At 44.6% G+C, this 15,177-nt stretch overlaps 1 protein-coding gene across 3 annotated transcripts in view; it reads right to left on the bottom strand.

Annotated features, from left to right (window-relative positions):
* Nucleotides 1-15,177, bottom strand: part of LOC135914918 (uncharacterized) — a 76,937-nt gene that overhangs the window by 28,252 nt on the left and 33,508 nt on the right. For 2 of the 3 annotated variants that reach the window (XM_070533011.1, XM_070533013.1), the window contains exons 6-10: nt 13,371-13,437; nt 12,866-12,994; nt 4,795-4,857; nt 2,913-3,102; nt 1,505-1,550 (exon numbers count right to left, since the gene is read on the bottom strand). In XM_070533011.1, coding sequence (XP_070389112.1) covers nt 1,505-1,550; nt 2,913-3,102; nt 4,795-4,857; nt 12,866-12,994; nt 13,371-13,437 — 495 coding nt within the window. The remainder of the gene's footprint in view (nt 1-1,504; nt 1,551-2,912; nt 3,103-4,794; nt 4,858-12,865; nt 12,995-13,370; nt 13,438-15,177) is intronic. The other variant, XM_070533012.1, reaches the window with a different exon arrangement.

The following is a 15,177-nucleotide window of genomic DNA, read 5'->3' as shown; positions in this document are numbered from 1 at the left end:
TGTTCACCGACGACACTGGGGAAAACTACTGCGGGTCTCGTACAGTGCATGAAACTAGGGAGAAAATTAGTGCCCAGAAATTATTTTTCAATGCAGCCATAAACATGGCCCTCAAGTGCCCTCCAGATATTAATGTGATGCAGAACGAAATTTTCCCAGGTCCCTGAAAAATCACGTATAAGGTGCTTGATGCACGAAAAGCTTCGTCGTCAAAAAGAGAAATAAAAGACGACGAGAAGTAAAAAGAAAAATTGGCATGTCGTTCAGTAATAATGTAAAGGATGCATGAATGCTACATTGCTACGTGTCATCGCCTCAGTGGTGAGAATACATTGAGGCGTCTCTGCAATATTGACATAAATGTCATGAACTGTTCGCATATCACTAGCTTCAAAATAAACTGTTGCTCTTGTGCGACAATTATGCACGTCTTCTTGTGCTAAGCTGCCACAACCCCCATGGTTGCTTAGTGGCTATGGCATTGGGCTGCTAAGCACGAGGTCGCGGGATCGAAGCCCGGCCACGGCGGCCGCATATCGATGGGGGTGAAAACACCCGTGAACTTAGATTTAGGTGCACATTAAGGAACCCCAGGTGGTCCAAATTTCTCGAGTCCCCCACCATGGCGTGTCTCATAATCAGAAAGTGGTTTTGGCACGTAAAACCCCAAAGCTTATTTTTTTACGGTGCCACAGTCACAAGAAGGAAACGCCTATAATAGATATTGAAACATGCCAACCAGGAGGTGTCAAAAGCATGCTACGACGCGAATGCCTGCCAATGTGCCTCTGTCCAAGTGTCTCTCTCTCTCTGTCTATATATATATATATATATATATATATATATATATATATATATATATAGGTGTGTACGAGGCCCTCGCTCACTCTATCATCAACGAACCTTTACGCTTAATTGTACAGCCTCATAAAATGCGCCACTGCCACGCGTGCATTGTTTCGCCTTTCGGCGGTGACCGTTTTTCACCGCCTTTGCCGCTGTTACAATGTTACTGCTCCGCGCAGAAACGTGTCTACCCTATACGAAATTTCCTGATTTGCCGCCGATTCTATGTCGCATTGGGAATGAGTATCGGATACGCACACGACGCGAATCGTGATGCACGCTCTGGAATGCACGTCAGCACCAGCGATTAAGCTGGAATGATTTTAAGATGAGACTGATGATTAATAGCTAATGCACTTGATCCAAGAGATTCAAATTTGACGATAGATGGCTGTTACCGCCACTTTCACTGTAGTTTCAGTGTTGCTTATATTCCTGGGCCGAAGTTCACGCGATAGAAAGGCTTAGCTACAAGTTGTGGCTGTGCTTGAGTCTCCACCATCACTGCCACGTGACGGCGATCACGAAGTGATTGAATACTTGCTATAAGTGGAGGACGTCACCGACGAACACAGATACGTTAAATGACTTCAAAGCAGGTTGACATTGGCGTTCACCTCCACGTGAGTAATAATATCGACTCGCGACGCTTACGTACCGTTCTTGGACTTCTTTGTCCAGGATCATACTGCATGCGTCATCCTCTGCATGAGAAAAAATTTGCTTATTTGTATTTCTCTCAGGAGCTTATCGGTGCTGTCAGTATATATGCTAGAGGTGAGGGGCTGCATCGTTATAGCCGTACATGAGGTAACCAACTGCTAATAAAAAATACACTTGAGATATAAACTGCAACAAGTTATATACAACCCTAAATCAAAGGAAAATGCAATGAAAACACAACAAGTTGGATCGCATGTGGAAAATGCGCATTCTTGAGATAACTTTACTCAGTGCAGGGTGAAATCAATGACTGCCAGTTATGGGGATTGATGTGATCGTGTATTGCTATAGCATGGCGATATTATTCATACGTCAGGCAGGTGGTTCCACTTCCGGTTTAGACTTTATTTAATCACTGGCGGGGATTACGACACCGTCTGTACTAAGTGCGACCATGGAGTGTTCGCCATTCGGGCACACATTCTCTGGGGATGCGAGGGTCACGCTCCCCCACAATCATTACTTCCAGCTCCCTCCGAGGAGGGTGGGAACCAGCTGCTGACGAGAGCAGACAAGAAAACACAACTGGCACTCGTCTCGTGGGCCCAAAACGTCGCCTCCACCTGGGAGCCACGCTAGGCCTACCTGCCGTAACTTTCAATCCTGCAGTGGCAAAATAAAGTTGTTTCTCTCTCTCTCTCTCTGGTAAGTGCTCTGAATGAACGGGAAGGGGACCGTGCGTTTTTATGGTGTGTGGAATTTATAAAGATGATATAAGCACGTTTTAATGCAATGACAACGTATAAATAGGCGCGATCGAGGGAGTCTGTTAGCCATACCGCCAGAGGCTGGCCAAGGCGCAAAGAAGCAAGAACAAAAGATGGGTGCCGGCAGCATGTTCAGGTTTCCGCACCAGTATGACGTGATGTCAGGAATTTTGACAGCGAGTTCATGGGCCTAGTTAATATTTTGCGGCATAATCACAGGCTGAATTGTAACCTAAAAAAAAAGCTAACAAGTCAGCAGAGCATGCTTAGATAACTTTACCCGCACCACACACACAGAGAAAAAAATACTTTGAAATCTGTGGAATGTCACTCGTATCATAGCTCTTGGGTATCGACGCAAAACCTAAACATTGGGAGTTTAGCGTTCACTTTCTTGCGTTATTAATCAATCTATGACCGCAAAATTAACGAAAACAGAAATACGTAATGAATGAGCCATCAGGTTAAAATGATTTACTGCTTTTCTTAAACGTTTCTTTTTTGCACCGTATTGTTTATCGAAGTCTGAGTTAATCGAACATTTCGATATAGGTAAGACCATTCAAGTTATCGGTCCCTGCATTCGAATTCTCTTTCATTGCGCAATCTTCATTAACAACAGTCCCTTGTCCTCACCCGCAAGAGAGTCCGATGATTTCGAAGAATGCCTCCTGAAGCCGCGATGCGGGCTGATGTCGCCTGACGTAAGAAAGCACGCGGGGCCGGTTTGCGCCATCGAACTTGACTGTTCTGCGAAGGGCATTCCTGAAGTGGCAGGATTCGAGTCGCTGGCAACCTTGGGAAGCACCGACCTGTTGGCGCCGACCTGTTGGAGGGAACAAGCGCATGACATGTACCTATCCCCGTCGTCACATGCTGTAGGTTCGGACTGCGCTTTAGACCGCGGATTGTGTTCACCGACACGCAGAAGCTCCATAAGCAGTAGCAAAAAACGTCTTGTGCACTTTATAGTGCATGGCTCTTAAAATCATTGCATGTTCTGTACTGACCGACCAAATCGGGCTTTAGTGTATAAATGTATACGATCGTAAAAGCTGCTGGTCGTTTACACTGCCGATTTCGTACCCCATTATGCGTATACTGTGCCCTGTATATGAAAATGCAAGGTGGTTATAATGGATACCTGCACATTCAAGTATTCCCCATGCAAACAGAAATACGAGGGCTGATGAAATGCATGCGTGTACGAGACGATACAAGCAAAAGTCAACACTGCTGCGAGCTAAGCCGCTACTCTGAAAAGCCCACACCGAGTCTGCCAATCAGCCGTCATTCAAAACATGGATGGCAGACGCCCGATAGCCGAAGAAAAGCCGAAGCTGAGACACTCATGGGCCCCTTCGCATAACGGTTCTGTCTGAATTAGGCATGAATGTATCGCGGTTCTCCTCCCAACAAATAGCTTCCTTTCTCTCGCAGCTGCATTCCCCTCTTTACGCCCACCAAGAGTGCAGTGTGAGCAAAATAGTTGCGCTCTTTACTTTTTAACTCGCGTATCTCGCCATATATCCGCTCGTATACAATGTATATTCATATCTAGTCTCAATGTACTCTTAATCGTACCTCCGTAGCTGGGGATAAAGTAAGCGGCTTCAACCCCGGATTGTGCTCATCGACAACCACGCTCGGGCTGCAGCAAGGTCGTTGTCTGCACTTTATAAGTGTGTGGTACTCTACGTCACTCTTTGTTCCGTTAGGAATGAGTCTCCCTTATATAAGTGAGAGCTCTGTGTGCGGCATGCTCAAAGGGACTCGAGCGTGCAGCAGTGCCGGTGACACGCGGATTGTTCCAGATCAATGTGCGGCACTGTAATTCTGCGGCACTGTGATTCTGCAAAAACCCGGTGCGCGAGCACGCGCTTAAACAGCGTATAGTAACGAATCGTGCAACTTAATGAATCTTTGAAGGGTTGATGCTATAAACTTTTCTCCTATATGGATGTTATCCGACCACTGTCGTGTCAAGAGCGCACACCATGCTGCTCTATTGTTCAGGCATTCAGCACACTACCGCTGAAGCAGCCCTGTAACAATCTTGCAACAATATATGGAACCATTTTGAATTTACGTGCTCTTTGACAGCTCTCAACTGCTGCGGATGAAATTTAGTAGTCACCTTTCTTGGCGCGCCATATGCAGCTCAACGTATACACTGCTGGACAAAAGAACCGCCAAATTATACTTCCGTTTCGCGCAATATTACAAGCATGAATCGAATACTCGCAAGTGTGAAGCGGCGCAAAACGCAAGAACAGTCGGCGGCATGCTCCACCGCAACAAAGAAACTAGCGATGAATCAACACCTACTGTGCCCGCTCTTACGCATCGCTAAATATGTAAACCGAGCCATCCATGTATGACGTATATTAAGCAAAGTTTTCCTGCAATGCTGCAGAATTCATTCATGTGCCGCTATCGATGTCCATGAACCCTTGTGCATATAATAGTTATGTTTGGGATCCAAGTCAATTGCGATCGCAGTACCACGCGTCCGCACCTCATAATACCGAGAAGTGTCCTTGAGAATGGAGGGTCGGCGCCGCTCTGACCCTGGTGGTTGCTGATCCAAGGCGGAAGGAGCAGTTGCATGCAAATAAGCAGTGTAATTGAGCAGCAGCAGCAGCAATAATAATAATAATAATAATAATAATAATAATAATAATAATAATAATAATAATAATAATAATAATAATAATAATAATAATAATAATAATAATAATAATAATAATAATAATAATTGGAGGAGGAGGAGTGTTCACAAATTGCGAGGAATATTACGACAGCCCTACCGAAATGACATGGGCCTGCAGGTTAGCCCTGGGCGGGTAGCGGTGAACCATATCAATCGTACATGAGGGGGTAAAGATTTATGCTGCACAAATTATTGGAGAAAAATGTAAAATCAAGAAGTTTTAGAATCAGGTAACCCAACACGCGAATTACTTTTACAAAAGCAGTTTAAGGAGAGAACAGACAAAATGAGCAAACTAAGTGGACCAAAAAGGAAGCATCTTTAACTCAGAAGGAATAGGCTGCATCAATCCCTTTAAGATATATGCCGGATAACACGCTGAATAAACGTAAACATTTCGGGACGCAATAACAACCCCTTAGAAGTCATAAGAATACGCGGATATGAAGGAGGAGGAGGAATAAACTTTATTAGTTGAAATGAGCCGACGGTAAAATCGTCCGAGGTGGGCGGCGTCCCTAGTCCAGGATGCCGTGGGCATCCTGGACTACATATTGAATAAATATGAAGATATTTATTTTTTTCGTGAGTCGCAACCGCATATTACAAAGAAAGGATACAGCGAAACCCCAGAAATCACAGTTGAAATTTAAAAAAAATCGAGGAGAAGGCCTTATTTGGAAAATTCCCATTGATTTGGTGTTCCTGGCACCAAGGCACTTCTGACTGCCACTTTCTGGCTACTTAGTAGAAATAAGGCGATGTGAGGCTTTCTGGTGCACCTATAGGACGACGAGAAAGGCGTCGAAATGAAGCTTGGTAAGAAAAAGAGGCACCAAGTTAGCGTGTAGAGCAACGGAGGGAGCAGCATTAGGGCGTAATTAGCGCAAACGGGTGAAACCTGTAACCTATATGCGCTCGTTCAAACGGCGCGTACCTGAAAGCGGAACCGGAAGTGTGAGTTCATCCAGCAAAAAATATGGGCTGATCCCGGAGGTGGTGCTGTCTAAACAACAAACCACAAATCACACTAATACGTGCAGAAGACCTTGTCTTCCTTCCATGTCAACCGCCGTTCTTTCTTATATGCATAAACCACACATTATGGATATTTTCTTTAATGTAGAAATATTAAGAAAAAAGTGAAATGAGGCGGAAGCATATGCAAACTGCCGCAATGGAGAGCGGAAACCACCGTATCTGTATTGCCAATGCAATACTTCAACAATTTAACTATTATTGCAAAATAATATTTGCATAATCTGCGCCGTAATACATAATTTGCCAGAGGGTAGTGGGATGACCATATTATGATTATAAAAGTGTAGTATAACTGCAAACTTGGCATACGAATAATAATTTTTCCCACTCAGAAGTCCTAATAAGCACTTTATGTAGTAAGCACTCCCTGTCGTGTATTGTACAAGAAACATGAAACTGCGCCTGTAGCCTCTTGGGAGAGGAACGGAAGCCGAGGGGCCCTATTTTTGTTAGTGAGCAATACTGTATCAGGGAACACTGGTTTGGCGGTGACAAATGCTCGCCGTAAAAGAAAAAGACAAAAAGTTGTACGTGTGTCATATGAAACTAACAGAGAACGAAGCACTTCGTTTCATTCGTCTGTTGGCTACATATTTGCGCGGCCTCTCAGAAACATAAACTATATGTAAGCTCCTTGCAAGGTCACCTCCGAAAACTTGGAAGTTTCTTTGAGAATGGAGGGTCGCCGGTGGGTCTTTGATCCTTGCGGTTGATGACCCATAGACGATTGATCATGTCGCGGCAAATAAGCAGTGCGACGACAAGCAAATCACAGAATATACTGGAATTCCTACGTAAGGAACCGCAAGCAAAGAATAACGAATCTAATTCTAAATATTCGTAAATGCGACTATCTTTCAAATAATTCTCGAATATTTCAAGACCTCCACTACGCCCAATTGAACATAAAACTGAAGCAAATGTATGGCAAATTTTCACCTACACAGACATGGTATGCACATGAAACATGAGAACCTGTGTAGTGGGGCATACCACGTCGCTTAAATAAACCTAATTTAAAGGCTATACAACAATTCTTGGCACTATCTGGAGAGTCATGTGCATGCGGAGAACCTACTTGTTTGCTTCTAATGCTTCATTTCTATTTTTAATAAATAATGCCTAACAGCTACTACGTAACAATAGAGACTTGCTAATATTTAACATGCTGGAACGTGAAGATCGCTTTATATCATTTCTGGTAACGAATGTACATTATTCCGAAAGATTTCAAAAACTATTCCATATTTGTTTTGATTCGCTACTGGTCAATTTTATTCTTATTCATTCGTTTTGAAACATCACAGTTCCCACACGCCTAATTAAGTTCGCGGCAGGAGAAAATGCCATTTCTAAAAGTTACAACCGAAATCGGTGTCATGTCGCATTGTAAAGTCAACATGACACAAATGCCAGCAGGGCGCCATAACGCTGGCGTTTACGATCGGCCGACTAGTCGACTGGCCGCCTCATTGAGAGAGATTCTATCGCACTGTGACAGAGCAGTCTACCAACCATCCTTCGGAAGGTGCTCGTGCGATCGGCCGCTATATGCTAACATCGCCCTGACAACGTGATTGCCACCGCTACTACGCTCTCATATATACTTTTTCGTGACGGGCTTCTAAAGTTGAAATGTTTAATTGTCGTGCCTTCCCAGCCGTCCACGTCGATTTTCTACCGCTGCTTATTTCGTTAGGTGAGTATTCGTCCGCCCAAAACGATGGACTTGAACTAACCTATAAACAATGAGGGCGAATAAAACTGCTTTTGTAGTTCAGTTCGGGTCATAGTGATCTTAAATTATGCATGCACTCTTCCTACGGTAAGCCAGCGTCGGTACGTCACCGTTCTCGATCGAAGACTGCCCGTCGGACTCGCGCACCCTTCCATGAACAAAATGCGACTCTGTAAGAGTAGTACCTCTGTATGTATTGTTATGTTGGCATTGCGTTAGCTCTAATGCCTGACAAGCGTGCGACAAGTGGTGGCCCGTGCTGTTATGATAAAACAGATAAAACAATAAAAAAAGCCGACAGACCCCACGCCCTGTAGGAATCGATAATATGCGAAGCAGTGCGCTGGGAGCCTACCAAATTAACGAAAGGACCTTCAGACGTAGGCGGCTTTTTCATGAACTGCATGAAACGCATGTCATGACCTATTATTTATGTTCCTCATACACACTCGTCATATTATGCCAATTTTGGTACACACCAAATTAACGAAACGACAATGAGAGCCCCAATACGTAGGCGGCTGTTTATGACCTAAATTACATGCGTCACGACATTCATGTCATGAGTTAACATTTAGGTTGGTCATGCATTGTTACTGCACTATGCCAGTTTTACGTAGCCGGCTGTTTCACCACCTACACGACACACATGTCATGACATTCACGTCATGACCTATAATTTATGTTCGTCATACACTTTTGTCATACTATGCCGATTGTGGTACATACAAAGTTAACGAAACGACCATGAGAGCACGAAGACGTAGGTGGCTGTGTCATGTGTCATGACCTACACAACACACACACGTCATGATATTCATGTCATGACCTATCATGTTGCTCGTCGTACCCTCTTGTCATTATATGCCGCTTGTGGTACATACCAAGTTAACGAAACGACCATTACAGCACCAAGACGTAGGCGGCTCTTTCATGACCTAGATGACACGCATGTCATGACATTCATGTCATGGCCTATCATTTATGGTCGTGATCTGTCTTTGATCCGTCTGTCTTTGTGCTGATGATTGTGTTATCTACCGCACCATTTCTAATTACACTGACACAATAATCCTTCAAAGTGACCTAAATAATATTTCTGCTTGGTGTGAAATGTGGAAAATGAAGCTTCACATTCTTATATGTAAATCAATGAGAGTATCGCGTAATAACATGCCTTGCCCGAACTACCTTGTTCACAGCATGGCGCTAGAATCCGTAACTACCTATAAATGCCTCGGTGTACACATTACTAATGACCTTTCATGGAAGTACCACAACGAGCACGTAACATTAAGGGCCAATCGCATGCTTGGTTACCGGAAAAGAAACTTCTCTCTCGCACCTTCATCCCTCAAGCGACAATTATATATCACTTATGTCAGATCTAATCTCGAATATGCCTCGGCAATGTGGGACCCTGGCCTTGCAACTCTTACCAATAACTTAGAGGCAATGCAGAATCGCTCAGCACGTTTTATCCTAAGTAACTACCAACGAACTTCCAGCGTAACTAACATGAAATCGATACTTAACCTGCCCCCGCTTGCAAATAGACTGAAACTATCTCGATTTGCATTGTTTCATAAGATCTGTCATCATAATCATGTTCTTAGGACCCATCTGATTAAACCGCCTAATTTTGTTTCATCTCGACTTGATCACCACCACAAATTCCATGTCCCTCACCTAAACACTGTAACATACTCGCGCTCTTGCCTGCCCAAAACCAGCCTCGACTGGAGCCATCTTCCCGCCTCATTAGTTAGCATTACCAACTGTGATCATTTTCGTGAAGCTCTTTCCAGTGGAATTTAACGCATTCCAACATTTTTTTTTCTTCAAAGGTATCTATGTCGGTTAGAAACTTCATCTTTTAGTGCCTCAATCGGCTGCAATTGTATTTTCTTGCCGTAATTATTGTACAAGCCTTGCATAACAGTGGGAATTTTCATTGTTATTAGAAATTACATTCGTTCCCATTTTGAATTTTTAACGCGATAGCGTTAAGGAGCTCGTGTCGCAGAAAAGCCGGTGTCGTCGGCGTCGGTGTCGGCGTCGGTGTCGGGTGTCGGGCGTCGGTGTCGGCGTTTTGCGGCGTTGACCGTGAGCGATAAATCACGGCAGGCACTCCATAAATAAAAAGCAACTTCCAAGATGGGCTGGGTGGGAATCGAACCAGGGTCTCCGGAGTGTGAGACGGAGACGCTACCACTCAGCCACGATTTCGATGCTTCCCAAAGGTACAAACGCGCCTCTAGTGAATGCGGTGTTGCCTTCGAAACGAGCCGTGGAAAGTTATACTGTGGTGTATATCGGTAATTATGAACATGTAACTTACAGAAGTCGCAATTACACGAGTAGCGAAGTGCGTTTCGCTGCATTTCTTCTGCGCTTTCCGCACACGGAGAGCCATCTTGCGGCAAACACAGAAGACCCCCTCCTCTCCATGTACGGCGCTGCCCCGACAGATGGCGCGCCACGCGCGCATTGGAGCTGTCGTGGCTCGGACTCTCTCCCCTGACAACGCTTCGCCTTGCTCCCTCTGTAGAATCAAGCGTCCTTCCTTTCTTTAGATCACTATCTCTCTATCTCTCTGCCCGTGCCGATCACGACGTTTGGCTGGCGTGCATCATTTCCCCCTCCGGGATACCGAGTTCTTTGGTTCGCTCCGCTTGCTCAGGCGCACGTTTCGTTGCTGCGCCGAACGCCGCGTTGCTCGACCATATGGCTCGACGCTCACCGCGTCTGATGCGGGGCGCCTCGTAAGTGATGGCTGCCCTGTAGCCCATTGTCTTACACCCCTTGGCGGGTCGACGGGAACGCTGTCGCTTTCCACTCTTGAAGGCGAAGCTTGAGCGTCCTCCAATTTTTTAAATTGTGTATGTGCAAATTCCTGTAGTTATGTTGAATGATCGACCCCTTCCCTCTATAAGGCTTGTATGCCTTGAGGGTACAATAAATAAATAAATAAATAAATAAATAAATAAATAAATTTGTCATATCATATCATACCATACCAGTTTGGGTGCATAACAAGACATAGGAGGCTGTTTCACGACCTACAGGCATGCATGTCACGAAATTTATGTCATTATCTATCGTTTATGTTCGTCGTACAATCTTCTCATACTCTGCCCATTTTTGTACACACCCAGTTAACAAAGCGACTACTAGAGACCAAGAAATAGGCGGCTGTGTCATCTGTCATGTTAACACACATTTCATGTATCGCTCATGTCATTCATGTCATGACCTATCATTTATGTTCGTCAGACACTCTTGTCATACTCTACCAAATTTGGTACAAGCCAAGCTAACAAAACGACTATGAAGCACCAAGATATAGGCAACTGTTTTATGACCTACATGACACGCATGTCATGACGTATTATTTATGTTCGTCATACACTCGTGTCATACTCCGCCTATTTCGGTACATGCCGAGCTAACGAAACTACTATGAGAGCACTAAGACGTAGGCGGTTGTCCCATGTGTCGTGACCTACATAACATACAGGTCATGATATTCATGTTACGACATTTATGTTCGTCATACCATCGTGTCATTCTATGTCAATTCTGGTACGTACCAAGTTAACGAATTGACCATTAGAGCACCAATACGTAGGCGGCTGCTTTATGGCCTACATGACACGCATGCCATGATTTTCATGTCATGACGTATTATTTATGTACGTCCTACGCTCCAGTCATGATATGCCCATTTTGCTACATACCAAGACGTAAGCGGCTGTTTCATGAACGACGTCACAAGCAAGTCATGATGTTCATGTCATGACCAATAATTTACAGCATTGCCATTTGTCGGGCGTGTTGGTACACTGACTTGGAAAGCATATTTAGCGCCAGCGAACAAGGACAGAAGGGAGACGACACCACAGTGGGCTAACCACAATGCGATGCGGGTCAGACAGCACAAATGGGGACGCGGCGAATCACCGGACGGAACGCAGAGGGATGGTAGCGTTAGTGCGATATCTGCATCAAACTTCACATAGTGTTATGAAAATGGCTATCCGGGTGGACACAAAAGTGGTCTTTTCATGGTCAGCAAAACTCGCCAAAATATGTCGGTTAACGGACCTGTTCCGTGAGCCAGCTATCGGATACTCTACGAGTTATCGTAAAGCACCAGTGGGTTGCGTAGACGCTGTTGTTTATGAGCTTCCGTTGTCCTGTGGGAAAAAATACCTCGGACATACAGGAAGGTGTCCTAATGAGCGGTTACGGGAACATAATCTACACGTGAGAAATAAGCAATACGGTCATCTGTCAACTCACTGTCAGGAAGGCGACTTTGCACCGGTGTACGGTCCCTGCGGGGTTCTTGCGAAGCACAAAGATAAAAATGTGCGAAAAATTATTAAGGCTTAGACTATCTGTCAGAACAGTGATACGTGTGTTAGTACCCCTTCGGTCAACTTGTTAAATACGGAGACGGCTTTTTTGAATGGTTAACATTTGCATGAGGTGGCGCCGCCGTGGATAAGATAAACAGGTGGTTGTTATCTGAAAATAATGTTGTTGATAGCGCTTTGTGGTGTCGTCTACCTTCTGTCATTGTTCGCTAGCGTTACATATGCTTTCCAAAACTATATTTTGCGTTCGCCATACACTCTTGTCATACCATGGCAATTTCGGTACATACCACGTTAAGAAAACGACCACGACCGCACCAAGACGTAGGCGGTTGTTTCATGAACTACATGACGCCCATATCATGGTGCTCATATCATGACCGATCATTAATATTTGTCACACACGCTTGTCATACTATGCCCGTTTTGGTATATACCAGGTTAACGAAACGACCTTGACAGCACCAAGATGTAGGCGGCTAGATAGATAAGGGCGAAATGGCAAATGTTCACTAAGAAATGCCTCATATTTAAAATTATTCTTTGCACACTCCGATAGCTGAATTGCATGCGCTAATTGGAATCAGCTAGATGAAGAGAGAGGTAAGTGGAGATCACTGGGAGAGGCCTTTGTCCCGCACTGGACATCTCATGATGATGACAATGATGGTGATTCAGAACTTACATAAGACAGTGGAGAGATGGGGCTTCATACCTTTGCCGGTCGGTGTCTGAAATCGCTTGAGCTTGCCTGCTCCTCCAAAGCAGTGGCAAACACCACCGACGGAAGCCTCTTCCTCTTCTTGTCGTCCTTCATCGAAACGTCGCGGCTTCGCCGCTGTCCCTGCGCGTAGACCGGCAACTGTATACGACACTCTGCCTGGGTCACACAGAGGCAGGTTCAATAGGAACGCACAGAATTTCGACTGCAACGTTATCACTCAGTTTCTTAGAATTTATCTGCGTTTTAATTCTTCAGCCGAAGCAAATGGCGGGAACAGCTGCGGCCTGCGTAGTCAAGATGCCCTCCCCCCGACGCTCACTTGACTTAAATAAAAACTGCCTGTTCATAGGTGGTGACTCATGGAGCTGTTCACTTATCCTAAGGCACGTGGTCAGTAGGTGGGCGCTGCTTTCTTTGACCCAAATAAATATGGCCTCGGACATACGCAGATACTAATTTTTTTTTTCCGAGATAAATATTTGCAATACATACGCACCTCGATTTCGTTGAGCGCGAGGCTAGACTCGCGATCTTGCTGACCTGCATCCAGGCTGATGCTGGCCCTGAAGACAAATGGAGAAAAATAAAATATGTACAAATATATGCATTCACGTTGTTCCAGAGGCTTCTCGAAAATATTTTGTAATTAAGGGCGGAAAAGAAATATTTTTTTCTTTCTCTAAACACGACCAGAAGGGACTCGTTAGAATCGAACGTCGGTTGATCTACAACCCAGGCGGTTATATATTTTCTTCTAAGACGTCTGAAATGAGACCGGGGGAAAAGGTATCCAAATATTCCACTTTGAATACAAGTCAGGCACTTTTATATCAAATTATAGTAGTGAATCCGAAATTGATTATTACCCGTTTTGATGTATTCGGTTTAGCATAATTAGCGGGTTTAGTGCAAGTTCAGAGCATGTGTGTTTGCCGGGCCGGAAGACATATGTGGCACCTGTTGCTGGCCACTTCGAGAGTGTGCTGCTCGGTTGGCGTAAGCAGATGTACTGACAGGCAGTTATGACGGGGTTCGCGAGTGACTCAAGAACCATCCCAGATCAGCTGTATAACGCGTAGATGTACAGTATATGTACGCTTTTTTAAGCCACTCCATACAGGGACAAAGCCTGTCGTGACGTCTTGTTCCAGAGCTCTTTTTATCTAGTCACACACTATGCACCCAAGCGCGAAAAAGAGACCAATGTGTTTTCAAACATGTGTTTATCGCGAATTCGACAGCATCCTTCCTTGATAAATCAAAATGAGCCGGATCCTGTCCATATGGATGGGCACTGTGCCCATTTGGGCGGCGTCCGAGCTTTTTCGACTTGTCATAGAAGGCTAATGGCGTATAGGGAATAAAAAAAAATATTGCGGGGATTTTTCGTTAGTCAGCCCTTAGTTGGTGTTGGCGCGATAGAAGTATGCGTGCTTGCAAATGGGGCCTAGTCTTTTCAACGTTGCCAACTCATATTATACTTTCGTAACCTTTAGAAAGCACGGCTATATTGTCAGCGAACGTCAATTGTCTTACTTCGATTTCTTGTAGTTTGGGCCCGTTGATGTTGTTGCTTTGCAGGACTTTCCAACAAAATTCCACAATGTCAATAGAAAAAAAACAGAGAAGTAGAACACCCTTGGCACACCGAGTGTCCCCACTATGATTTCCTTCCCAATAACGTTTTTCATTATAAACCGCGTTATACATCGACTGTATCCCATTGTGACTCCTTCCTGGAACTTTACTGCTGTGTGAGTCGAAGTTTGGTAAACAATGTAAAATGTGTGGCATTCCGACATGACCAATGGCTCGTGACTTCAGCCATCTTTGGCAATATTTCTTCAGTTACTGGTCCTGGTTGCTTAAATCTGTCATTAGAATGATATTGTGACAGTAAACCTTACTGGCGTCGTCTGGCGATTGAAGTTGGAAACGCGGTTGAGCATTTTGTAACCTGCTCTTTGATAGTAAAATTTCATATGTTGCAGGTCATCCATTACTTCCGTATTGCTGTACAAAACTTGCCTTTCCTGTTCTTTTTCTATCTTTCGGAAGGGTGAAGGGTGGGAGGTTCTATTTGAGAGCGAACAAGTAGAATCAACGTTCTGAAATGTGTTCGCTGCGGAGGGATCGGTTTGTGTCACCATCGACATGCACCAATTTGTTCACAGATTCATGATCTTACGAGAGTGCAGATCCATTCATAAGCAAGATTATGAAGCGTAGGCTTGGAAGCCCATTGCCAGATTTTTTTGCCTCTTATGATATGAGAGCAAAGATCAGTGCATACCTCAAAGAGG

The sequence above is a fragment of the Dermacentor albipictus genome, chromosome 2 (assembly GCF_038994185.2).
Source record: "Dermacentor albipictus isolate Rhodes 1998 colony chromosome 2, USDA_Dalb.pri_finalv2, whole genome shotgun sequence".
NCBI lineage: Eukaryota > Metazoa > Arthropoda > Arachnida > Ixodida > Ixodidae > Dermacentor > Dermacentor albipictus.
This window is presented reverse-complemented; position numbering and strand designations above follow the sequence as displayed.